At 38.2% G+C, this 26,976-nt stretch overlaps 1 protein-coding gene across 2 annotated transcripts in view; it reads left to right on the top strand.

The window, feature by feature from the left end:
* The window catches only part of EPRS1 (glutamyl-prolyl-tRNA synthetase 1), a 36,184-nt gene extending 13,766 nt beyond the window's left edge, over positions 1 to 22,418 (top strand). Inside the window, exons 12-34 of one of the 2 annotated variants that reach the window (XM_065740178.1) lie at positions 127 to 186; positions 2,523 to 2,633; positions 4,018 to 4,154; positions 4,958 to 5,165; positions 5,567 to 5,679; positions 6,297 to 6,414; positions 6,500 to 6,874; positions 7,692 to 7,919; positions 8,608 to 8,856; positions 9,645 to 9,875; positions 10,186 to 10,451; positions 11,745 to 11,796; positions 12,663 to 12,872; positions 12,995 to 13,067; positions 13,942 to 14,021; positions 14,344 to 14,445; positions 15,077 to 15,232; positions 15,349 to 15,546; positions 15,919 to 16,092; positions 17,709 to 17,869; positions 18,736 to 18,814; positions 21,723 to 21,787; positions 22,047 to 22,418. In XM_065740178.1, the coding sequence (XP_065596250.1) occupies positions 127 to 186; positions 2,523 to 2,633; positions 4,018 to 4,154; positions 4,958 to 5,165; positions 5,567 to 5,679; positions 6,297 to 6,414; positions 6,500 to 6,874; positions 7,692 to 7,919; positions 8,608 to 8,856; positions 9,645 to 9,875; positions 10,186 to 10,451; positions 11,745 to 11,796; positions 12,663 to 12,872; positions 12,995 to 13,067; positions 13,942 to 14,021; positions 14,344 to 14,445; positions 15,077 to 15,232; positions 15,349 to 15,546; positions 15,919 to 16,092; positions 17,709 to 17,869; positions 18,736 to 18,814; positions 21,723 to 21,787; positions 22,047 to 22,197 (3,597 nt within the window). In that variant the 3' untranslated portion in view covers positions 22,198 to 22,418. The remainder of the gene's footprint in view (positions 1 to 126; positions 187 to 2,522; positions 2,634 to 4,017; positions 4,155 to 4,957; positions 5,166 to 5,566; positions 5,680 to 6,296; positions 6,415 to 6,499; positions 6,875 to 7,691; positions 7,920 to 8,607; positions 8,857 to 9,644; positions 9,876 to 10,185; positions 10,452 to 11,744; positions 11,797 to 12,662; positions 12,873 to 12,994; positions 13,068 to 13,941; positions 14,022 to 14,343; positions 14,446 to 15,076; positions 15,233 to 15,348; positions 15,547 to 15,918; positions 16,093 to 17,708; positions 17,870 to 18,735; positions 18,815 to 21,722; positions 21,788 to 22,046) is intronic. The other variant, XM_065740258.1, reaches the window with a different exon arrangement.
* The last annotated feature ends 4,558 nt before the right edge of the window (positions 22,419 to 26,976 follow it).

A 26,976-nucleotide genomic window follows, 5' to 3' on the forward strand; every position in this document is an offset into this window, starting at 1 on the left:
ATTTCTAACTTGTTTTGATAAATGCAAGTAGAGAGTTTGTAGCCATTAAAGGAGTTTATTTTAGGTGGGTCTGATAGCTAGTCTATATGCACTTGTGTTTTTTGTTTGTTTTTTTTAATTTTCCAGGGCTCCTCTCGATCTGTCGTGAATATGGAGTGGGATAAAATTTGGTCCTTTAACAAGAAGGTATGCTTTTACTTGAATTTGATGCTACTTCTGATATCCTGTCTGGAATATGTAGAAAATCCAGCATTCATTGGAGTGCTTATTACAACAAGTAGCAGTTGCAATATGTTGCATCATTTTGGCACACTTTCAGGAAAATGGAATGTCCCCTGCTGTTTCTAACCAGAGTTAGCACTAATCTTATTGACTCTCCTATCCAATACTTACTTGCTGTACTTAGTAGTATGAGGAAATATAATGATACATGTAAATCTGTTATGAAAACTGCATTTCATTTTTCTGCTTTCAAGCTGCGAGCTATCTGTAAGAAGGTATTACTTAAAGCTTTTTACCTTAGCACATAGCTTACAGTGCTGTAAGCGTACATAGTACAAGCTATCATTTTTGCAGCTTCATAGCACAGTCATATTTGCTTATATAACAGGAGCTCTACAAACCCACTGAAAATGCATTATTCCTGGCTTTAAAATGCTGCCCATTTCTGGTTTGGCTTATTTGTTAATGTATACATAAATCTTACTCAAATTGTTGGCCGCTTTTCCTTTTGGTGGCGAAAGTCTAAGGTGCTGTATATACTGCCTGTGTAGATAAAGCCAGCACTGCTGATGTTTCTAACTGAATGTCAGATAAGGAATACTGCATCTTGACATGGTTAGTTGCTTTTTGGCAGCGGATGCTTGGACACTATAATAAGGCGAATTATTAGAATGCTGACTGCATATTTTGTGTGATTGTGGAAACACCTGTTATTTTGCATTGGGATTCCTGCTTGATTTTGCTTAGATAGTACCCAGATCTGTTCATTTAAGTAGCTTCTGCTTGTCTGGCATGTGTCTTGTATTCATTCATGTATTTCGCATTTGTTTTTTCGCAGTGTACACAAAGGTTTATGAATTGGTTCTTTCTGTTGCTGCATAGATATAATTAAGAGTTGGATTTTGGGGGAAAGACCCACGATGGATTGTCAGGGCTCCTTTTTTTGAATTGGCTTTTGAACTGAGTTTCTCACATATCTGACTCCTTGGACAGCATCGTATTTACATCTGTCAGTTCAGATAGTTTGCAGTCTGTATTATCAACAAAAGCAATTGTTTGCACGTGGGTAGTTCTGAGCTTAAAGTCTTAGGGTGAGAGCTGAGCCACTCTTATTTCATATGTTAATCAGTAGTACATTTACAAGATTTTTAACATTTGTAGTCTGAGGAAGGATGGTGGATTTTAATCAATAGAAAAAGAGTAGTAAAAACATTGTAAAATTCAGTCATTTTGTTATCAAAACTATGATACTAAATCACGTATTTTGAAATGCATGGGTGAGTCCTATTTTAAAATGTATCTAGCTCCTAGGATTCTAGCTTTAGTTATTGTCAACTGATGAATATATGACCTCTCTAAGTGTGTTGTCATCTCCTTGCTTGTTTGTGTCAATAGGTGGATGTTAAGTGATTTTTTCCTACATTCTTTATGTAAGGTTTTTCACTTCAGCAGGAATAAACTTGGGGGGAGAGAGTCACTTTATATTAGCGACAGCAGACATTTTTCTTTGTGTTAACTTCCAGTTAAACTGGGAGATCTCTTCTGGTCCTAGGCAGCTGTTCTAGTTGAATTATGTAACGTGTCTGAACAGATAGTCAAACCAATCTTTCACACATGAAAAGCATTGTGAAAAACTATTTTAGCTGAGATTTAAAATGAATGATGAAATTATAGTAAGACAGTTTGTATGTTTTTCTTGGCAGACTCAAGTTGTAGAAATCCTGATGAAGTCAATATTATGATGTTGCCTTATTATAGTATCTAATGCTGATGTGTTTAAATTGCAGACTAAATTGGTGCTTCCTCTATAGCCAGGTCTATCCCTGATTCTGCTGGAGTACTGATCTGGAAAATAAATATGGGACCAGGTCTTGTGCTGCTGGAAAAAGAAAGGAGTGCATGAATAAATTATTGCTTTAAATTCAGCAACCTAGGAAAGAAAGTGGTCCAGATTTAGTCCTGTTTATAAGTAGAAAAATTGGATCTAAGTACTTTTTACTATCTTCCCTGTGAGACAGTAGCTCCTAATTTTTCCTACTTCCAGTGTTGGAAGTATTCAGTGCATAGTTTTACTTTCAGTGGAGACAAAAAACTGAAGTATTATTTCCTCACTTTTGTAGCTTTGGGTTAAAGTAAAATTAAGATATGAACAAAGTAACATTTTAAAAATGCAGTAACATAAAGAATACCAGTTAATATCCTTTTTTTTTCTTTCTTTCCCAAAGTGTTGTTTTATACAATATTTTGCTTCTCTGTCAGTGTCATATACTCATGACCCTCCCCTTATTTGTTTTTTGTAGGTTATAGATCCAGTAGCACCTCGATACACTGCTTTACTGAAAGATGCAGTGGTCCCAGTGAATGTTCCTGAAGCTCAAGAGGAGATGAAGGAAGTGGCTAAACATCCAAAGGTTCTCAATTTACTTCTTTAATATTCTTGTATCAGTGAGGTTGGAAGTACCTTGGCTTAGAGCAGTCAGCAAGGAGAGTCCTGGTTTTGGTTTGCTCTGACAGCATGAGATAAAACCAAGGTGTGTTTTATTCACAAAATTGTCAAGAAGTCAGTAACTACTAATGGTGATTGTTCACAAGAGAATGATATAAGAAACTGCTTTTGTAAACGTTTACAGTGCATGTAGATGAAGTCATGATGAAAGGCACCTCTGGTAGTTTTCAGAAGAGGTGATGTATCACAGATCTGCAGTGACATTCTGTCAGCTTTCATTATTATTTGACAGAAACTCTTGCAGAGAAATATAAAGTTTATTTAAACCTTTATGGTTACAGTATAGTAATCACAGTTTTAACTGTAAGAGTGAGGGATGCAGGATGAAGTAGACTTAAGTAGCAAAGTAAAATATTAACCTGTTAATTCGATTACCTACCTAGATCTTTTGTAATATGACTTTTGAATTCAGTTAGTGAATAGTTACTGTCAAAAGTTGAGAACTTGCTAATGTAAAACTCATAGTAATCAGTAAGTGAACAACACCCACTAAGAAGGCCTGTGCTACTGGTCCAGTCTTTTTCTCCCCATTACTGATAGGGAAGAGGTTCTACTTTGACTATGACATCTCATGTTATACTTCAGCTTCTCTGAAAGCATCTTTTACATAGTGCATGTACGTGGAGAAGCAAGTAAACATTTTGGAGGTTTTACTTAGTTTCTTTTTTGCTCTGAATACTCATGTAACAATTTCTTGTATCTGAGAGGTCAAAATCTGGTTTACTCTTTTCCCTGTGGTTTTAATAAGGAAATAGGTGTTGAGCAGATGCAAGTGAGACCTTAGACCCTTAGAGTCAAAAAGAACTTTGATCTGATGCATACCTGCATGTTAAAATACATTTTGTATTACTATCCTTAAAATTCTGTGCAGCTGGGAAAAGCATATTTGCTTCAATTTTAACTATGTAAAAAAGAGCTGAGAGTAATGAAATTTGTTTTGAAGGGAATTTGCATAGCAAGTAGAAAAACTAATCAAAAATTAGTTTTTTCATGTAAGAATTTGAAGATGTGTGAACTTGAAGATGATGTTGGTATATTGTAGATTGTGTTGGACTTTGTGATTTGATACAGTTGTATTTTTGGAGCGTGCTGTCAGGGGAGTGCATGAAAGACTTGTGGACCAGAAGCCTGACAGACAGTTATGGAGGAATATAGAAACTTACTGTTATTCTCAGTCTTACATCTTCATCTTGTCTCTATTCGTTATAAAGAAAGCAGGGTTTTGGCACTGCTTTAAATTCAGACAACTTTGTCAGCCTCTACTTTGAAATAAAAATCATTTATCACAGAATGCCGATGTTGGATTGAAACCTGTGTGGTATGGCTCCAGAGTGCTGATAGAGGGTGCAGATGCAGAGACCCTGACAGAGGGAGAGGTGGTTACGTTCATAAACTGGGGCAATATTATCATCACTAAATTGAACAGGTAAGCAATACTGGGAGATGAAATTAACTTTTGTTGATTTGTGTAGCAGATGGTTTACTGTTTTACTGTTAGAAGCTATCAGTGGTTACCTACATATGTAGAAATATCTTTTTTGAAATATGTCACAAATCTTGCATATTTGACATAAAGTGTATTGTACAGGCAGTCCAGGTCTGAAATCAGCAATCAGTCCTACTGCTGCATGTCCTGTTTATCCCATGTTCTCCATGTATTGGTGGTAATATTTCTACTGTGAAACAAATTTTTTCAGGCAAAACAAACAAGCAAAATGACAGTGGAATTTTAATGTTTTGTTCTGCAGAAATTACCTGCAGGGTAAAAAAACAAAACAAAACAAAAACAACCTATCACAGTTTTAGTTGCAGAACTGTTGGGGTGAGAGGAGGCTGTTAATGTCATCATCACAGAATCACATTGTAGGGGTTAGAAGGGACCTCCAGAGATCATCTAGTCCAACCCCCCTGCCAAAGCAGGCTCCCTACACCCTATCGTAATACCTTGAAAATGCCTGTGTTGAGAAAATGGCAGAATGGATTGAGCTGAGGCACAAGGTAAAGCAAATAGAGATTTTTCTCATGTTCTTTAGTGTTACTTAGTGTGCTGTTTAAGAAATCAGAAGTAAAGAATTTCCAACAGAAGTGTTAGCACGTTTTTTATTTCCTGTATCTTCCATATTTCATTTATGAACTCTTAAGTTACTTTTCAGTGGATCTGTTGATGGTCTGTAGTATCAGATAACAAACCCTTTCAGCTTTGCTCTAATCATTTCTCTTTTCCTGTAGAAATTCAAGTGGAAAAATTGTGTCCATTGATACCAAGTTGAACTTAGATAATAAAGACTTCAAAAAAACCACTAAGATTACTTGGTTGGCAGAAACTCCACGTGCACCACTCATCCCAGCTGTTTGTGTTAATTATGAACATCTGATCACTAAACCAGTTCTAGGTAAAGATGAAGATTTCAAGCAATATATCAACCGAAATAGCAAGGTAAGGTTTTTTTTCCTCTTTATACTCTGCCAGACTTAACTTTTTTTTTAGCTGTTACTATTTTTTGTTACATTTTTTTACCTTAAAAATTTGATTTCTTAAACAAGAAAATCTGTGTATCTTGTTCTCCTATTTTCCATTCCATTTCTCATGATAACAAGAGTTGAAGCTGATTTTTTGTTTGTTAATGCATTACCTGTCTTCCATGCTTCTAGGACCAGTGAATTTTTATGTTGTTACATTCTTATAATATGGCACTTTCTTTTGAGCATTTCTGCTGCTTCTGTAATTAACTGTCATTTCAGCACTTAATAACACTGTTACAGTAGCTCTGCCACGTTTCTTACTATTCATTTCTTGTCCTTTGTTAGGTTTGCACTGATCTCTTTTAACTTTTACAGCAAGAAGAACTGATGCTAGGTGATCCGTGCCTTAAGGATTTAAAAAAAGGAGACATCATCCAACTTCAGAGGAGAGGGTTCTTTATTTGTGATCAACCCTATGAGCCAGTGAGGTAAGCTGCCTAGGAATGACCCAAGGAAACTTCACAGAATTTAATTTAACTCTTTGTGTTTTAAAATTTTCACTCATATCTTGGTGAGGGTAATATCACCAATGTTTTGCCAATGCTACAAATATTTTCCCCTTTACCACTACTTTTCTTTGCATTATTTCTGTGATCATACCTCTTCCAACTGTCTAAGGCAAGTCTAGGGCAGATGTGTGGCACTTCTGGTGCACCCCAACTAGCTTAGAGTTAGCAGTGAGGTCAGGTTTACTCGTGATTCAAAGTGCATAAATCAAGGAACGACGCTACAGAATAAAACAGGCATTTGTCCAAGTAGTATGTGCAGTAATATTCATTTTAGCAGTTCCTTAGCAAGCTGCCAAACATCTAAAATTACACTACCATGTAATATTACAGTATAAAGAAAGCTCACTGTTCCTAAATGGAGTCAGTGCTGATCCCCAGTTACGTAAATTTAGGTAACTGCAGTTGTATACAGAGGTAAATATGGAGCTATAAGAGAGTAGCTTGTGGAAGGATAGAACACTTGTTTCAGTGTTTTACATGGATTATTTTGTATTCCTTCTGTGATTGGGTTGGATTTTTTATGAATCCTTTTACAGTCCATATAGCTGTAAAGAGGCCCCATGCATTTTGATTTACATCCCTGATGGACACACTAAGGAAATGCCAACATCTGGGTCAAAAGAGAAGACCAAAGCTGAAACTGCAAAGAAAGAGGTAAACTTTTGTTTTAGAGAAGCATAGAATGTACTAATGTACAGGATCATCCTGCCAAATGTATTTTTCTTTTTTTCTTTTTAAGGCTAGTTCAGCTGTAAAAGGAAAATCTGTTCCTCTTGCTGGTGATACCTCTACTACAACCTGTACTGTCTCAGAAGACAACCTGGTTATGTACAACAGGGTGTCTGCACAGGGTGACATTGTTCGTGATTTGAAAGCTAAGAAGGCAGCAAAAGAAGATATTGATAAAGCTGTGAAACTGTTGCTGGCCTTGAAAGCAGAATACAAAGAGAAGACAGGCCAGGAGTATAAGCCCGGAAATCCTCCAGCAGCTGTAACTAAACATGCATCTCCAAAGCATGAGAACTCTGGTACCCTGGACTTCAAAGCTCTGTATGATAAAGTAGCAGAGCAAGGAGAAGTGGTCCGAAAGTTGAAAGCTGAGAAAGCACCCAAGGTGGCTGGCTAAACTACTTTTTTGCTTGTTTGGGTTTGTGTAGCTCATTGTCCTCTGCCTGTGTAGGTGTATGGGTTCTTCTGACACAGCGTTGGTAATTTTTGTATGGGCTGTGTTCTGGCAAGACTTGTTTTTTTCAGTTTGTTTTAGCTAGATGTACATGACAGAGTCTTTGTTAATACTAGTAAAGATGCAAATAAGTTCCTGCATTTTTTTAGTGTTGAAACGGGGGCAGAAGTGCTCACCCCACAGCATGGGTTGATGATGTATCTGAAACTGGACGAGGGGTAAAAATGTATTTATTTTACTAAATGTGATTGAATTACTGACTTCATAGAATTGTTATTTAGGGCTTTTTAACAAAAAAAGAAAAAAAAGATCCAAGTACAGCAGAGGTCTTACAAGACACCTTCTTGGCATGGGCTGAGTATAGAAAACATAGCTACTAATTGTTGTATTCTTTTCATTCTTTCTACTGCAGAGTAAGAAATAATGCACTTTGTGCCTGGTGATCAAATACTGTTTGTAATAGCGTCTTGATGGCACCATAAAACTAAATAATGGGAAGATCTAAACTAGTTAATTGTTACAGTTTTACACAGGATTGTTAGAATTGTATATCCTTAGTTGCAAATGCCTTGTTATAGTAGAAACACACTTAACTACTCTGAAAAACTCTGCCAGATAATTAAGAAAATTGAACAGTGTGCATAAACATCAGGTCTTTTCATAAAAAAATATGTAATGTGCACTTCAGAGTCTCATGTCTCTGCCTCTTTGTTTTTCCCCTGTTTCTGTCTCTTCCTTTCTTTTACAGGATCAGATAGGTGCAGCTGTGGAAGTCCTTTTATCCCTAAAAGCAGAATATAAACAACAGACAGGCCAGGAGTACAAACCTGGAAGCCCACCTGTAGTCCCTGTCCCTGCTCAGTCTTCTGTTTCTCCTCTTCCACCCTCGTGTCCAGTAGACAGCAAATCTCTATACAGCAAAGTAGCTGAACAAGGCGAAGTGGTCCGCAAACTTAAAGCAGAGAAAGCTTCAAAGGTGTAACAGCAGTTAATATTTCTGAGTGGAACAGTATTATCACTTTAGACTAAAGCCTATTGGCAAGTTTTGTGCAATTTGGGGAACAAAATCTAAGCAAATAATTTCCATATGGTGCTTTCCTGATTTCTCTAAAGCTGGTGTGGGTGACTTCAGAAAGTTCTGTCATAGTGAGCATGGAGAACCTGAAAAAAATGTGAACTAATTTTATTTTTTTTTTAATGATACAAGCAAGTGAAGCAGAATTTGGGTGCTAACTTAAAGTCTAGAATGACAGTCATAAGTTTGTTGTTAGTTTGGTAGTGGCAAGGGGGCTGTTTTTCATTCAGAGTTTGAATATTTACATGTGCATGTAGTGTGGATGTGTGCATGGAGTTGTGGACTGCTAAGACTGCATGGAACTAAGTTGCCTAAATGGAGAACTTTCATGGCTCAGAAATCAGCCCTTATTTATACGGCCTGAATAGGTCCTGTAATGTACAGCTCATAGGTGTTCTGGCTAGGAAGTTTTACAACAGAACTCAGTAATGACACGGCTGCTATCACGTTCTGTAGAATTTTTATTACAACAACTATGTTTGTGTGTTAGTAAGAGTTATGTTACCTCAGCTAGTGTCTTGCATCTGTGTTTTTTCTGTAGATAACTACAACTGCTTTTTTCTCTTTTTTTTTTTTTTTTGTGCTTCAGGAGCAAGTAGATGAAGCTGTGAAAGTTCTTCTGAGTCTGAAAGCAGAATATAAACAAAAAACAGGTCAAGAGTACAAGCCTGGAAATCCACCTTCAGCTCCTCCTTGTGTTTCTTCTGCTACACTTCCATCTTCTGTATGCTGCAATAACTTGGGACCTTGTAGCTTAGTGGATGCCAAAGCACTTTATGATAAAGTAGCTGAACAAGGGGAAGTGGTACGAAGACTCAAAGCAGAGAAAGCTTCCAAGGTACCATAGTGAACAGAGTAATCAGTTGCAATTCTTACCAGATTTTGCCACTGGGGGGAAGTCTTTCACCAAGTACAAACTGCCTTATGCCCTGGTCATAGCTTAGCCATCCAACTTGCATGGTCTGGTAGTGCCCCACAAGTTTGTTCTGATGCTGACTGCTTTCCGGACTCTGAGGTTTACATTCTGTATTCTACTGATATAAAATGTCAAACTAACCTCTGACATCCAGATGAACTGACACAAGCCTTGTAGATGTATATACTGCAGATTTTTTTGACGTACTTTACTTTTAGTTGCTGTATTTGTTAACAGGTGAAGATAAAAACTATCTAGTGTACTGCAACAGCAGCAAGGCTTTTCCAAACCTGACTAATTCATTGATGGGCAGTAGAAGAGAACAGGAGACCAACTGTGTTTACAGGAGTCATTTCTGTTCCCTTCCCCCCCCCCCCTTTATATTTCTACAGTGTAAAATTGTTTTCTTTGTGATTTTTATTTTCTGATGTCCTTTTCTAAAATAGTTTGTGTTCATCAGTTTAGATTCTGCTGCAGTTATTAACAGGTTGTAGCTTGCTGGGTGGAGTAGGAGAAACATTCTGGTATAGTGTGATAATACTCAAACAAACACTTCTGTTGCTTAGAGGAGGGCTGGCTGAGTCCTTCCTCAACTACAAAGCACTTTTTTTTTTATTGCTGGATGGAGATTTTATTCTCTTGGCCTAAAAATCAATGCTTCTTGTAAATTCTGTATTTAATTTTCATCTTGCTATTTATCCTCCACACAGGGTGAAATAGATGAAGCAGTAAAACTCCTCCTTTCTCTAAAAGCTGACTATAAGGAAAAGACTGGACAGGACTACAAGCCTGGAAATCCACCAGCAGTTCAAGATGCTTTGCCACAAGCATCAAATACAGTACTAAGTGGTCCTGACACAACTGAAGCTAAAGCACTGTTTAACAAAGTAGCTCTTCAGGGAGACGAAGTTAGGAAACTGAAAGCAGAAAAAGCAGAAAAGGTAAAAAATAAAGTGAACATACAAAGTGCAGTTCATGTATTTAAATTTGGAAATTTCAAGTCTAAAATTTCACGTCAAGTGTAATTATAGGCAGCATTTGAATTCTGATATCTGAAATGTACTTTTAAAACTGTTCCTTTCAGACGTGATCCTTAATATGTTAAAGCCTCTAAGTATTGACTTTTGCTGAGGTTTTTCTCTGTCACTGCATGAAAGTCTGTAAAACCATATCATAGATCCATTTTATTCTTTGAATGGAGCCATTTTATTCCTGTGGTTTCTGTATAACTTTCATTTTTTGTTCTTCAAGGAAAAGATAGATGCAGCTGTTAAAGAGCTTCTTCAGCTGAAGGCCCAATATAAGTCTGTTGCAGGAGTTGACTATAAACCTGTTTCTGCTAGTAGTGCTGATGACAAAGACAAAAAGAAGAAAGAGAAAGAGAACAAGTCAGAAAAGCAGTGTAAGCAACAGAAACAAAGTGATGGACCAAAAAAAGAGCCTTTGCAAGGACAGAGTGGTAATGAGCTCTCTTCAAATGGGCCAGGAGAGGGTCAAGGTCCTAAGAAACAAACCAGGTAAAGATTAGATTCTTAATCTATTTGCTAAAAACCTGCACTGTTTACTTCCATTCAGACTGTAGAGTTTTGCAAGTTTCTCATTTCACTTGAAAGCATGAATGATTACAGAATGTTTATATTCAGCATCAAGCAAAAGCGAGTTACTGAAGTTTACTTAGTGTCTGTTTCACCTCAGTGTCCCTCTGAGGAGAACTCTGCCTAGCCTGTAGAAAGCACAAGGCAATGTGCATTGTCTGTTACTGTGGTCCAGCTGTCATTGGGAACTTGCTGTGTTTCATTGTTTGCTTCTGCAAATGTGCTACTGTATTTTCCTCACTATAAACCCTGGGGAGAGAGGGAACTGAAACCCTGTGCTTTTTTGAGTTTCTAAAGGTTTTACCGTGTGTACCTTGAGAAGTATGTAACCCAGAGCAAGGCACTCTGGATGCTAATGGTGAAACTCTGTAGTGATGATTGCTGTGTGTTCCATCTCCTGCTCCCATGCTGAAAGCTTAAGAGGCTTTTTCACAGCATGTATCATGCAACACTGCTTGTTTCCTATTTCAGATTTATAGTTTAGGGTTCAACATCCCTAGTATTAGAGCTAGAGATATGGTTATTTTTATAGAAACTATCCTAGAGAAATGTATTTTTCACCCTTAACTTTCTCTGTCTGTAAAGATATGCAAACTGTACTTTTATCTATTGTTATTTGAACCTGGTAAAAACTGTAAGGAGTTTGGCCTTTGTTAGGATCTTGGAGATGGACTGGTTATCTTTATTTTGATTGTAGAATGTTTTCTGTCTTAGAGTGATTGAAGTGCTTATTGAATAATTCAAGTTACGTCTGTTTCTTGAAAGTGTAGCCACAGATTGGATAATAAATAAATCAAACCAAACCAACCAAAAAACAAGAAAAAACAATAAAATAGCTTGCGTGTGTTGGTTTTATGTTCTTATTGGAGATGTTTGGATTTCTTAGTGCGTCATTACAAGGATCTTTAATGCAAACTTGATGAGAATGAGAAGGGTTTAACAGTGGAAAAGAAACAGATCTGTTTTTGTAAAATATTCTTGTTATGCCAGGAACTGCTAGCAATTCATACTAACCAATTTGTATCTGAACTGTCAGGAGGGGAAAAAAATGGGAAAAGCTGGCATTATGAAGTAAACTTAAAACACTCTTTTCCCTGCCCCTCCTTCTGCCCACTTAAGGTCCATACCCCACTCCCAACTTTAAAAAGAAAGTAATATTTATCTTACTTCTTAATGTTTGAGGACTGAAGTCTGGTTGTTTTCTAAATACCACAGGCTGGGTCTAGAAGCTAAAAAAGAAGAAAATCTTGCAGACTGGTTCTCTCAGGTAAGTGCACAACAGAATTAAATAATCATTTCGTCCTCTTATAATTCAAGATTTGCTTTGGTTCGGTATCTTATCTAGTATTTCTATTTTATTTTTTTCCCAATACAAATTAAAATACATACTTTTGTGATCTTGTCATTGTCTTCAATACAAGAGTGTAGATTGAAGAGCTGGATAAATCAAGATAGCTGTTCTTGGGGGAAAAAAACAAACATCAAAAACCCCAATCTGGTGTGTCAACCATTTCATGCTTCCCACTGTATTTGTAAGTGCACGCCCAAAATGTGGAAACACAATGGTGCACAGAACTTTACTAAAGCAACAGGAATTTCACAGGCATGGAAGTCTTGTTTCATCTTAAGATGATGTGTAACAAACGTTATCATCTGTTGGTGCTGAAGGAGTTTGCTGGCTCACAAGGTACAAAACAACCAGAACAGAGTTTACTTGTTCAGATTACCCTATTCATGAAAGATTGTAAATAGGTATCAGTGCTGTACGTTATCTCTTACTACTGCTACTTCCAATTTCTGCACATAACCAAAGGAATAAAAAATGACATGAGCTGAAGAAGGTTCATACAGAAGCACAGTTGTTTGGTTCTTGGAAAATGGTTCCTCTCTCTTATTGAGATAGATTCATGAAAATCAGTTTCTGAGTTTGCAGTTCAGATTTGTTATTTAACTTAATGTTCCTGCTTAAACTTCTGTCACGGGTAACAAAAGTGATCTCTATGCCTAACTGCTAAATTTTGAGCACAAGTACTTTTTAATAGGAGTCTTTTCTTGAGTTGTATGCCATAGGCTTCAATTATTGAATATCCTTTCTGTATGAGATTGAAACTTCAGTTTCTAATTTTTTGAAAGGTGATCACAAAAGCAGAGATGATTGAATACTATGATGTGAGTGGCTGTTATGTTCTTCGTCCTTGGGCTCATTCCATTTGGGAAGCTATCAAGAACTTCTTAGATGCTGAGATCAAGAAACTTGGAGTGGAAAACTGCTACTTCCCCATGTTTGTGTCCCAGGCTGCACTAGAGAAAGAGAAGAGTCATATTGCTGATTTTGCCCCTGAGGTATACTTCCGAACTTTACTTTGAGTATAGGAAAACCCAACCCGTTAGTCCACAGCCATGCGTGAAATTAGATTTTCTTCAAACTTGTTTGATTCTCTTTTATTTATTTATCTTCCCTTTAGGTTGCTTGGGTCACAAGATCTGGGAAAACAGATCTCGCTGAACCGATTGCTATACGTCCCACAAGTGAAACAGGTAGACTTCTTGTCATGCAGTTATAGGTCCAGTAAGGGTTATAAACAAGAGTCCTTTCTAGAAAGTTTTCTGTAAGCCACAGAATCACAGAATAGTAGGGGTTGGAAGGGACCTCTAGAGATCACTGAGTCCAACCCCCTGCCAAAGCAGCTCCCTAGCCCAGGTTGCACAGGTAGGTGTCCAGGTGGTTCTTGAACATGTCCAGAGAGGAGACTCCACCACCTCTCTGGGCAAAGTCCGTACCATATTTCCTAAATTCTGCTACCACTTACAGCAAAATGTCACAGGCAGTACTAGTTCCTTTCAATGGACTTCTCTTGAAAATTCACACCCCAGGATTTTTTTTTTATCTTGAAGACTACTGAGTTTGACTAAGAAAAATATGTTGGGTTTTTTATCTCATAACTCACTTCAGTTTTGAATGTTCTTTGACTACAGTTGTGAAACTTGATTTTACTAAAATTTCCTTTAAGTAATTTATATAAACTTTTTAAGACTTAACACTGAATGAATTTTTAAGGAAGTCAGTCTTGGTACAGTATCCTGAAATCTTGATGTCAGTCCTTTTTATATTGGTGAATGTGATGTACTCACATACTATAAGCCAGTGACTCAAATGGTGTCATTAGATAGTTAAGCTTTGGATTGATTGTACTTTGATCCACATCCTGTGTGAAAACAAGCAAGCTTTTTTCTAATAAAACAGGATAAAGTGAAATTTCACTGAAATTGTATGTTATAATGTTTAAAGGAAGCTATAACATAGTAGTGTAATTCTCACAGTAGGGAATGTTGTTTATGTGTAGCAAAGGGAAAGATTTTGTGTAAAGTGAATGTATTATGCAAGGAACCCAAACTGCTTTCGTTTTTTCAGTTATGTATCCTGCCTATGCAAAGTGGGTGCAGTCGCACAGAGATCTTCCTATCAAGCTTAATCAGTGGTGCAGTGTTGTGGTAAGTCAGCCTGTAATTTCTAACTGAAGTGATTTTGGAAGTGAACTGTGGATTATTTATCCCATGTGGATATGACCTGACAAAACAGATCACACTGAAGTATGAATGTGGTTTATGTGATTTTATTTTTCTGTACTTCTTAATGAAACTTGTTGCTGATGTGCATTGTTGGATGATATCTAGGTACGAGTCTGTACTCTTTAGCTTTATTCAGAATTGTTGAGCTTTAAATCAAAAAGTTACTTTATTTTTAATAAATAATTCGAGACTTTAGTTCTAATTTTGGCATTCATTTCTTTTTCTTGTTGTGTTTTGTTTCCAGCGTTGGGAGTTCAAACATCCTCAGCCTTTCCTTCGCACTCGTGAATTCCTTTGGCAAGAGGGTCACACAGCATTTGCAACATATGAAGAAGCTGCAGAGGAAGTAATAAAGCAAATGCACTTTTGCTTTCAGAAACTTGTCTTACTCCATAGCAATGGAAACAAATCTTTTTAACCCAGGCTTGGTGAAAATCAGCCTCCTTTTCTTTGAGGGCCCTCATGAAAAATGTCGAGTATGCTAGAACCTTTGTTTTTTCTCAGATGTAACCTATTTGTGGGCCTTTAGTCTTTTCAAACAGTATGACAAGTTTAAAGACTGTGATCTTTATATAGGATGCTTATTTTCCTTAAAAATCAATTGAGTTCTCTTGCTAGTTGCTACTAATTATAGAGCCTAAAGAAAGGCTTCATTGAACATCGTGACGTATCCTTAGCAGGTGTTCACATTTTAATATGGAGACTGAAAGTCAGTAGAACCTCTGGATTGGCTTTTTGGCACGAGTCTTGTTTTCTCTCTCCATCTATAGTTGTGATTTGATTCACAGAAAACATGAGACAAAATTCAAAGCACTGGGAAGAAATCTTAATTTTTTAATCACGACCTGGAGGAAGGTATTGGATTTTGGAGATTTTAGATATTGTATTTTTTTGCCAGTGTTCTGGAAATAAGAAAAATTTCTGGATTAGCAAATGCAAAATAATGAGTAATTCCTGAAGCAGTTTGTTTGTTGTAGGTAATGCAGATACTTGATCTTTATGCTAAAGTGTATGAAGATCTCCTAGCAATACCTGTTGTGAAGGGAAGGAAGACAGAAAAGGAGAAGTTTGCTGGGGGTGACTACACAACAACCGTAGAGGCATTTATATCTGCCAGTGGAAGAGCTATCCAGGTATTTGTCTGAATAGATTTGTTTAAAAATTATTTTCCTTTTGAAACAGTGAGATGATGAGAGGTCTAAACTTGTTATGTTTAACTGGCAGAATTTTCTGTGTGCAACTATTTCAGGGTGCAACATCACATCACCTAGGGCAGAATTTCTCAAAGATGTTTGAAATCGTGTTTGAAGATCCCAAGAAACCAGGAGAAAAACAGTATGCATATCAGAATTCCTGGGGCCTTACAACTCGAACAATTGGTGTAATGACAATGATTCATGGAGATAACATAGGATTGGTGCTCCCACCTCGAGTAGCTTGTGTTCAGGTGTGTGGAAATTGTTCACAATATTCCTTTCAACTGGTATTTTTGTTTTGTTTTGTTTTGTTTCCTGCCTTGGATGTGGTGAGGTTTTCCTATCGGGAACCAAAAATATTTTTACATAGGATAGCAGCTGTCTAACTGCAGAATGTTCTGTATGAAGTTAATGCACTTTCTTAGGGTGCTTGTGATAGTTGTAATAGTCCATCAGTTGAAAATAATTTTATCTGTATCATTTGGATAAATAGGGAGATGTATTCCTTACTGCTGAGATCATGAAAGAAATTTCTGGGCCTTGATATTTGTTAAAACTTATTAAAAAAAAAATTAGCTCCTAGTTGTTATAGAATGTGAAATAGCTGTCATGTTACATTGCAGGTTGTAATTATTCCCTGTGGTATCACAAATACCCTTTCTGAAGAGGACAGAGAGGCTTTATTGAAGAAATGTAATGAGTATCGTAAGAGGCTGCTTAGTGCTAACGTCCGTGTGCATGCTGATTTAAGGGACAACTACTCACCTGGCTGGAAGTTCAATCATTGGGAACTTAAGGTTTGTTTTTTTCAAAGCTCATATATGTGTGCCTTGTATTCTGAAAGTAAATGTTTTTCTGAATGAAGAATTACTTCCTGATGATCAGTGGTCACCCCTATTGATATAGGGGTTCCTCTTGCAGCCTAGAAGGCCAACTGTATCCTGGGCTGCATCATAAGGGAAGTAGCCAGCAGCAGGATGCAAAATTAATGCTTTTTATAAAATCAATGAAAATATCCTGCATAAGTCATTTATACATGCAGCCTTATATTTATATTGTAGTTAAATGTCACCAGTGTGTGTACATATACATAGATACATGTAAAATTATCTTGTTTGCTACACCCCCTGAATTTAATCCTTTTATGTTTCCCCTCCTCCCGCCCCCCAAGAAAAAAACCCAAAAGACCTAGGGCTTTGTTGGTGTTTTATCTTCGTGGCTTAAATTTTGACAGAACAAGAACAGGCAGAATATGCAAACTAGAACCAAACTACAACCAACCACAGGCAAAGTGCACTCATTTTACTGAGTACTGATAAGGAAAGATAACAGGGATAAAAAAAATACAAGGGAACTAGAGTAGTAAGTACAAAAATGAACTGGAAAGTATTTTGCCTTATCTGCTTCTCAGCTTAGCACATTTCTGCTGTTATGTTACTTCTGATGGGAGCCAGATCATTGGTATTTGTTTAACAATGGTGTTAGTTCAATTGCTCTTTCTTTGCTAATCTTCCAATATGTCCTTTTAGAATCTATTTATTTCCTCCAGAAAATGGTATTAAAATTAGAAAATGACACAGAAGCACTAAATACTTTTGGCTGAGTTTTAATTATGGAGCCCATTTTTTTCTACATGCCATGAATTGGAATGATTTTGATGTTATTTGATACAGTTTTGAACAGCTTTTTCTGTAACTTTGCCGGCAGAGTAGCTAGATCTTCCCTCAGATGGATTTCACTCCATTATTCATACTTTTTAGCATAAAGAATTTAAGGTATGGGGGTTCTGAGCAGAAAGTTAGTAGAAAGTTTGGCTAAATGTCTGTGTGATGTTTTTAGCTTTTAGCTTACTGATGAGATTTCTTTCAGGAGGAATAAAATCAGACACACCTCTACTTGCTCTCTCATGAACTCTGCATACAGGTCACAATACACATTAGCAGGATATAAAGGAAAGTACATGAGAGTTGGTAGACTCTTAACTGACTAACAGAGTGAAATTTTTGCTTGCCTGTACCTGTAGATGAGAAATTACACAGTTCTTACCACTGAAGCTTACGAAGAGTAAAAGCTCTACATGTCAGATTTTTGCTGTTTGGGGTAACTGAGTGTAGCATCAGTGGTGTTCTAACAGTCTTGATATCACTTCCACATTGGCACAGATGCAGTGTCCAAACTCGTGAAACATGAGGACAGCAAGATACAATGCACAAGTGAAGAGACTGTGGATGGGAAAGACAAAAATTGACATGTTTTCCACTGCTTCTACTCATTTATTTCAAAGAAAACTAAATATGTAAAGCAGTTCCATGTTAAGACTGTACTTCGAAACAAAATAAAGGAGAAAAAATAACTCCTGTGAGAATTATGTACTCATTGTAATTTCTAATGTTTTTTTTTTTTTTTCATGAAGGGTGTACCAGTCAGGGTTGAAGTGGGACCACGAGACATGAAGAGCCAACAGTTTGTAGCTGTCAGAAGAGACACGGGACAGAAGCTGACCTTTTCAGAACATGAAGCAGAAGATAAACTGAAGCAAATTTTGGAGGAAATCCATGCTAATCTATACAACAGGTAAATTGAGAGGTATAGAAATGGCTGTGCTAATCACAGATGTACTCTGTCAGAATGCTTCCCACAATTTATTGATTAATCTGTGCAGAAAGATAGATTTGGCCCACCTTTCTGTTAGTGGTATTTCATTTTTCTACCTCTGAAACTAACCTGCAGCAAATAAAAGTTTCCTTTAGTTCATGAAACAGAATGCTAAAGGTTGTGAACTTAAATTGAAAAATATTTCACTGAATTCCTTTTAGTAGTTAATAGGATGATACTGTACTGGATTCATTCCTGAACGATGCTCTTGGTAGGGAATTTTGAAAGGTTGAAGATCTGTTTTCAGAACTGTATGTTAAGAGTATATGTTCTATTGGCTTTTCGTATGATTGTTTGCTCATAAGCAATGAAATGCTTTTGAAGCTGTTGTTTGCAGTTATTTCATATGCCAAATCTGCATCTTGATCATTGCAGATGAGTTTTACTGCTGGAATATACTTCCTTTTGTGGTGATCCAAGTTACTTACAAGCAAAATATGTTTACTTATTCAAAATCTGAACAGCAGAATGCTTTTTAACTAAATTGGAAGAAAATATATCTCTAGTATTTATCCGTTTCTGTCTACAACTGATGTGCAAAACAGTGTGAATTAGCATAGTAAAGTACACAGCAGCCTGTATAGACAGCAGTCTATCGAATTTTATCTTTCTGGTGGCAGAACTGGTGGAAAAATATAATTTAATTGGAAAAATCGGAATGAATATATAGCTTCTCATAACTTTTGTTTTGACTAACTCTGAAAATTCGGTTCTGTTGGCCAGTGAGGTTATGTGCATAAATCTACCTTGAGTTCGCCTCCCACCCCCACCCCTCTATTTTGTAGGGCTTCTGAAGACTTAAGAAGTCATATGGTGGTGGCCAACAGTATGGAAGACTTTCAAAAAGAGCTTGATTCAGGAAAGGTAAGGAAACTTTCTTAATCCCAGAGTCCTGGTAAATGTCTTCGTCTGCTTTCTGCCTCTAACAAATAATTGGAGGCTAGAAATTTCAAAGCCTGTTAATAATGTCACACATACTCTTTTAGTTCTTATGGAACTCCCCCCTAAGGAGGAGGAGGAAGTGTTCCCTGTACAGTTACACAAAGGAAGGTTAGCTTTCCCAGGTTTTTTTTTATATGTTTTTTTTAAGGTATTTATATTTTTAAATACTGTGTTTTTTAAAAATTCTAGTGCTTGTGTAAGAAGTGGGAGTGTCCCCTGTGGTAACTTATGTCACTGCAGCTCATTTCATTTAAAGCATTCTATTTTTATTATTAAGTGCTTTTCAGAGAGATTACTGTAAATATTCAGATTCTGATAAGCTACTGTTACTGTGCTAATAAAAAACAGTGGAAAACACTTGCCAAGTCTTGTAATAGAGTCTAAGTTAAGAGTCTAAAGTACATGCTGCTTTTGTCAAAGATTTGCCTTTATGATCCGGGTAGAAGCCATTGGGTTCATTTAGAATTGCTGGGAGTCAGTACCCATCTCGGAATGATATGTAAAACAGGAGGCATTACTTTCGCAGCAGCCCTTGTGTTGAAGGCTCAGATTGGATCATTAAGGCTGTGTATTTTACAGAGTTTTCTCTGTGGTGTATCAGTTAGATCTAGTCTGAACATTTCAGAATTTCTAATGGAAAATGCTAGCGTGCCATAAACCCAGTTCCTTCAGTTGACTTTAAATACTCTTCAGTTAATCTTAGCCTTGACAATCCATCACACACTTTTATTGCTTCTTCTATTGCACTTGAATCAGATTTATAATAAGTTTTGGAGGAATGATTGTGAACCTCAGAGGAGGGATTGATTGTAGCATGCTTATTGAGTTGAGGATATGGGGTTTGTTGGTTTTTTTTGTAGACATTCTTATGCACAGATAATAATAGATAATAGTAGTGCTGCCTAATGTTCCTCTACAGAACTAAATGCGAGTGTGAAATATTCTGTTTCCAAACAATTTGAGGCTCTTCCTGCTGACTACAAAGTATAGTTTCCTTGGTACAGATCTCTGTTTCTGGTGGCAGATTTAAAGACTAAAAATCTTTAGCCTTTGATCAAATAATTCTGATTGGTATTGGTGTTTAAATAGTACTACTGCTCTTGTGTGTTGTGATCCTGGTACAAAAAAGACCAGGATCTCCTGGAAAGTGTCCAGTGGAGGGCTATGAAGATGATAAAGGGTGTGGAGCATTTCCCTTATGAGGAAAGGCGGAGAGACCTGGGTCTGTTCAGCCTTGAAAAATGGAGACTCAGAGGGGATCTGATCCACATCTATAAATATCTAAGGAGTGGGAGGCAAAGAGACGAGGCTGGACTCTTCTCTGCAGTGTGTGGTGATAGGACGAGGGGAAATGGCCTCAAAATCAAGCATAGGAAGTTCTGCACGTATGTGTGTGGGAACTTCTTAACTGTGCAGTGATGGAGCACTGGCACAGCTGCACAGAGAAGTGGTGGAGTCTCCTTCTCTGGAGATATTCCAGACTCACCTGGATACCTACCTGTGCAACCTGGGCTAGGGAGCTGCTGTGGCAGGGGTTGGACTTGATGACCTCCAGGGGTCCCTGCCAACCCCTACAGTTCTGTGACTCTGTGGTATCAGGAACATGCCATTATCTGAAATAAGCACTGCTTGAAAGTGCTTCAAGACAAAAACAGTCAAGGAAAACATAAAACTTGCACGTAAAAATCATTAAAATGGAGAGTCCAGATCATTGCAAGAGCACAAATACAATGTGAAGTGAATTCTAAAAGATAGTAATTTACGTACACATCGTAAGTAGTTTTGATGAATGCTATAGGTACCCCTTCTTTCCCCACCTACTGCAGATAAGCTCAAATGATACTGGAAAATGTGTGCTCTTCAGTGACCAGTGTTGGGTTTCCTGTACAGCTAGATTCTAGAGAAGGAATTGTTCTCTTTGTTCAGTAAAGTTTAAATACAGTTTAATATATAGTGAAACTTGTGAATGTGAACAAATAAGTTCCAAGTTGAAGATGCTCACGCCATTTTAGTACTCAGGTTTCAGAAGTTTATTCTAATCACTGTATCTGAATGGAGAAAAATGAGTTACATTATTTTATGGCTTCTTGTCTACCTGTAGATGTTTTATGGACCCTATAGTATGGCACATGTATCCTGTAATTTCTTTAAATTTACCACTAGCACTGCCTATGGTTTGAGAAGATCTGTAAGCTGAACTACTCCTGCTTTACTCCTGGCCTTTCCCCAGGCTGTAACTGGAATGCAGGTGTCTTTTTACCAGGAATCTTAATTTTTAGTAATCAATAAAGTCCAGAACTTGGAAGAGATTTGTTACACTCACCAAGGGCAAAGTACTGTGTGTATGAGACTTCACATCTACTTTCTCAGTTCTCTTTAGCTCTCTTAACATTCAAACCAACTGAATCAGAGTACTGGAATTAAACTGGGAAGGCACTGTCTTGCACCACGTAACCAAATGCTTATTCCCCACTTGGAAAACTTTAAACTTTTCCTGAAAAACTGAGCATTTCCAGGAGAAAACAGTATTAGTGCTTTCCACGGATAGAAGATGTGTTGTGTTTAAAATTAGCACGCTGTCTTGATTTAATTTCTCTGTCGTGTTTTTGCGTGTTTCTTCACACAGCTCGGTGGAGGGATGAGTACACTTACGTATGTCCCTATTGAGAAAGGGCTGTTAAGATTTAATTATAGCAATCAGAAATGTTCCTACTTTGAGTACGTATGAGATCTTAAGGTTTAGGATTGTTCCAGAGATGAGGAGGAGTTCTTTTGTAGATGTACAACTGATTTTTTTTTTCATCCTCTCCTTTGCTCCCTTCCTTTTCAGATTGTACAAATCCCTTTTTGTGGGGAAAGTGAGTGTGAGGATTGGATCAAGAAGACCACTGCCAGGTAAAATATAAATGAACTCAGAGCATCCACTGAAATCAAAATGAAGATGATTGAATGTTAAACAGTATGCAGGATACCTGTAGGTATGACAGAAATGTGTGGTCTTCACCCTCGGCCCTTGCTGTCCTGCACAGTTCAGCATCCCTTAGTTTTGACACTTTCAGAGTAATTAGTGTGCGTTTGAGATTTTATGCATGATTCACTTTGCAACGTTGTGTCCTAATCAGTGTTTTTACTTACAAATGTGCTTTCATTTCAGAGATCAAGATCTTGAGCCTGGTGCCCCCTCCATGGGAGCAAAAAGTCTTTGCATACCTTTCCAGCCTCTCCGTGAACTGCAGAGCGGGGAGAAATGTGTCTGCGGCAAGAACCCTGCCAAGTTTTACACCCTCTTTGGTCGTAGCTACTAAATTGCTAATGGAAGCACCTTCTCCTTTATCTGTGAATTGAACTTTTTTTAATAAGACTGAAATAGGGCCCCAAAAGTAATCAGTTTTGCGACTTTTTAGATAATTAAAAAAAAACAAAGCCATAAACCATAAACACCCCCCAATGTCAGTCTTAGACTAGCAGTACTTGGCAGACTTTTCTGTAAACACCTCTAATAATAAACATGTACTATGAGCTGTAATGTGCTTTTGGTTTTTTTTCTTTGTTGCTGAGTGGAGGGGACAGAATATGCCTTGCCTCATGTCTTTTATTTCATTTTTAGTTCATACGTTTTCTTGAACGTGCCTAAAAGATTGGAGAGAATGTCATAAGCACTCAGTACAGCTCCTATGTAAACTTCTTAGATAAGACATCTGTTTTTAATTTTGCCTTCAAAGCTTGTAAATTCTTCAATTTTCAGTGCAGCCTCGCTGTAACTTTTAGGCAAGATGAATTCTTTTTTTTGAAAACTCCCTTCTGAGCCAGGTGTTTCAAGGAATATACTCATCACATTGTGAAGCACATTTGAAAAGCTGTGTTTAATTAAATGCCACGTTGTTAGCGAGATGTAGGTGAATGACTTTGCAAAGGTCTGTTTCTCTTATCTTATAACCTGGCATTTATGGCTGTCTCACGCTGATACTGTGATGAGTAGTGTATAGGCAATCTGAAAAGTTATTTTCAGTGCTAAGGATTTTAGACTGTGGTTCTGCTTTTAATACAAGCTTCTTAAAGTCCTTTTTCTTTGCTTATTATGCGTTGCTTCAGGCCGGATGTTGTGGAGGAAGGAAATGATTTGGGGGAGGGGGGGGAATAGTATAGGATTGGCTTAAAAAAAAAAGTCTTGACAGTACACAAAAATGATAACATTTGCATGGCACATGTTTAACTTGTTCCTTGTTTTCTGATAAGTTTGAAGGCTGTCTTCATAAGACCCTTGCCCTGAAGAGTTGAGGGAAAATTTGGCAATTAAAAAATGCAACCAGCAGGATTCTTCCCAGACTCTTCGTGGGACTATATACTACATGACTCCCTGTTTCTATACACTCCCTGTTACCACATGCTCTCCCTGTTTCCAAAACCCTATTTTTGTGTCGATAAGCATATAGGAGACTTGCAGCCTTATTCTCAGGTCTTTGCTTTTATTCTTGGGTGTTTCCTTTTGTGTAAGATTCACATGACTAACCTTGCTAGCCAAAATATTGTGGTTGGGGCTGGGCTCTTTTCAGTGGTGGCTTGTGGCAGAACAAGGGGCAGTGGGCAAACTGGAACATAGGACGTTCCGTGTGAACATGAGGAAGAACTTATTTACTGTAAGGGTGAAGGGTGACAGAGCACAGGAGAGACTGCCAAGAGAGGCTGTGGAGTCTCCTCTGGAGATACTCAAGGCCCATCTGGACATCCCCCTGCGCAATCTGCTGAGAGGAGCTGCCGTAGCAGAGGATTGGACCAGGTGATCTCCAGAAGTCCCTTCCAAGTCCTCAAATTCTGTGATTCTGTAAATTGAACCAGCAGCCCATCCAGCTTATGATCTTGTACCCCAGTTTTTGAAGAGAAAATGGCAAAAAGTGTTGAAATACTTGAGACCAACTTGCTTGGAATGCTTGAGCACCTGGAAATTATAATATTCCTTGGATATGAATTAATACTTGAAGGGTTTGCTTCAGTGGCGTTTTAGAATAATCTATCTTGCATTCATCTGTGTATTTTCTCACTGTATAAAGAGTCTTGGAGGCAGTATTTAGCACAGCATCTGGGGAATGATACATCAGTGCATGTGCTTAGCAGTAGGTTGGACTATGCTGCATCCTCTCGTTGAGCGCTCAAGGAGAAGCAGCAATGCACAGCTTCCACGACCTCGTGCATGAGTGCTGGGAGAGCACCAAGACATACATGTATTTTTTTACTGAGCGAAACACGTCATTAAGAACAGATGAACAGTTTCAGCTCCCATTGGAACACTTCACAACGTCAGTATTTAAAAAATGAGGTTATGTAAGCTGCTAATAGTGCAGAACAAAGAAAAGGCACAACTAAATGCTATCTGTAACACTGCCACCTTATCAGCCTGAGCAAACAGCCAACCTTCAACCAGTTGACTTGAGCACAGTAAACATGTTGACAGTGCTGTTCTCAGAACTGAGTTCCTCTCAGTCTGCAGTGGGTTTGTTTGGTTTTTGGGGTTCTTTCCCCACCCCCATAGCGGGTTTCTTTCTGGTCACTGTGGGGCTTGAAGTGTCTGGAATGTGATGACTCATCTGCAGGTCTTTCCTGTGGTCATCTTCCACATAGGAGAGACAAATTCTGTTTGGCAGAGACACCTTCCACAAGCACAACCTGAGCTGTGTGCAAAGCTTTATACAAACAGCCCCAATTATATCTATATGAAAAGCAAATGATAGGAACTGGTCCATTGGTCACACAGTATATGGAGTAGCATAAGATAATGCAGATGATTAAATGATGCTACTTTGTGTTTGTAATAGAACTGCAGACCTCCCAGTGTTATTTCTTGCACTTGCACACTGATAAGTTTGGGTTAAATACTACAGAAAGGTGGGAATAAGTGGGGCTGCCTTAAGTAGTGCTGCTCTCTACTGACAAAATCGAGAACATTTGTGCACCGTAGCTTTGCTGCAAAGAGAATGAGCTCGTGTTTTGGGAACTGAAACCTCGTATGAGGTGGGACTTTCAGGAGCTCTGGAAGTTGAACTTGGGTCTGTTTTCAAATGGAAGGAGAATAACTGTTGAAAAAAAAAATCTCTTCATGCAGTGTAGTTCAGATGATGAAATTATTTTGTTGTGAATTGCTTCCATTCAAGAAGCTGAAGATAAAACAGCAGCACAGATATGAGAGGATGAAGAACAGCGTGTACAGATTTCAGTCTTATTTGTTTTACTGATTCCCTCTAAAGGGATTACTGGTGTTCTGAGAACAAAACCAACCTCGAGAGCTGTGGCTGCAGTTCTTAGGTAGACATACGGCTAAAAGCTAAAACCTGTATCTGTTGGCAGGCGCTGCTTCTAGCATGGCAGCCTGAACTTTAAACATAAATATTTTGGCTGTTGAATCCCCCTGAGGAAAAAAAAAAAAAAAAAAAAAAAGAAGGGGGGGGATGATGAGTGTTTGATTTTTTTTTTTACCTTAAGTTAATTCACCTTGGGAAGTCTAAGGCCAGCAAGGACAGTTGGTCAGCTCAGGTTATCAATATCATTATCTTATCTGTCTATGGAGGTACCACATGCCATTTCCTTCCGTTTTATCTTGTAACTGTGTGTATGTATCTACACAGATGGACTTACCAAACAAAAAAGTGGATCATAAACTTTTCAAGGAAGGCACTTTTGTTCTTATCTATGCTGCTTAGTGTGCTTACAGCGGCCAGATTTCCTTAACCACTGGGATTTGTGAGTGTGCAAAACCAGCAATGTTATACTCGAGCTCAACATTCGCTGCAATGATTGACAAGAAGAATGTCTGCGTCCAGTTCTGATGGCATAAGGCATAAACTGGAACTTCTGCATGTCTTAGTTTCCCTTCCCTGTCCTGCTTTCCTCAAATCCTTGCACGCGTAAGGATTATCACAGCGTTTTGAGTTGGGCAGGGATTTGTAAATGGGAATTAAACAATGCACTTCTGGTTTATTCTTCTGCCTTTATGTTCACTGGCACCATATTTGGAAAATCTAGAAAATTTCCAGCCTGGCTCCATTTCAATGGGCAATGTTAGAACGTGCCAAGATTGTGAGTGAGAGCTTTAGGTCACTAAAACGGAAGAACAAATCCCTTGTCTTCCAACATTTTCAACTACCTACACAAGCTGTTCATGTTTACTATGTTCTTAAAAGTAATGTCAACCAAGCGTGGATTTCAAGTACACAGGATCAGTCCTGAAGCCACTGACAACAGAAGTGTACAAAACAGATATCGGGATGTTTCTATGTAAAGGAAATTTCTTCTATAGCTGCTTAAAATTCTGGGCCAGCTTCCAAGGCTCTCCTGTCTTATTTTTGATGTCATCGGGTACAGCAGCAAGACCGACCTAGTTTTGTTTTGGCTTTTGCAGGAAAAGGAAAACTTCCTGAGGGTGGGGCACGCCCAGGAGAGTAGCCCTTAAGCTGCCTTCACATGAAGAATGTTGCTAACATGCCCTTTAAACTGATTTATGGCTTTACTGCAGCCTATAAAGGCGGCTCGTGCATGTGAGCAGCACTGACAGGTGGAGGGCAGAAGTGCAGAAGCAAATCGTCCATCGCACAGCTCGGTCCCACAGAACTGCAGCCTGAAAGAAAGGGAGCAGTAGAGATGGGTCGCTACTCGGGGAGGAGCAGCAGGCTCATCTTCATGTCCCTTCTAAGCATCGCGCTCTTTGCTGTCGAGATCTCAGTAGCGTACATAGGCAATTCTCTGTCCTTAGCTTCAGATGCCTTTGCGGTTCTCTCTCACTTCATCTCCATGATCATCGGTTTGCTCGGTGTGAGGTTCAGTCGCATCAGATGGCACAAGTCGAACAGTTTTGGCTTCAGCCGGGCAGATGTGCTGGGAGCCTTTGGCAATTCTGTTTTTGCCACCGCCCTCATGTTCAGCATCTTCGTTGAGGCAATCAAGAGGTACATCAACCCTCAGAAGACAGAGAACGCACTGCTTGTCCTCATTGTCGGGATCGTAGGTCTGTCCTTCAATGTGCTCAACTATATTCTCTTCATGGACTGCTGTTACTGTCGAGCACCCCAAGGGGACCCTGAAACAGGTAAATAACC

The sequence above is a fragment of the Cyrtonyx montezumae genome, unplaced genomic scaffold (genome assembly GCF_038088225.1).
Source record: "Cyrtonyx montezumae isolate F1298 unplaced genomic scaffold, pur_monq_1.0 scaffold_0, whole genome shotgun sequence".
NCBI classification, from domain to species: Eukaryota; Metazoa; Chordata; class Aves; order Galliformes; family Odontophoridae; genus Cyrtonyx; species Cyrtonyx montezumae.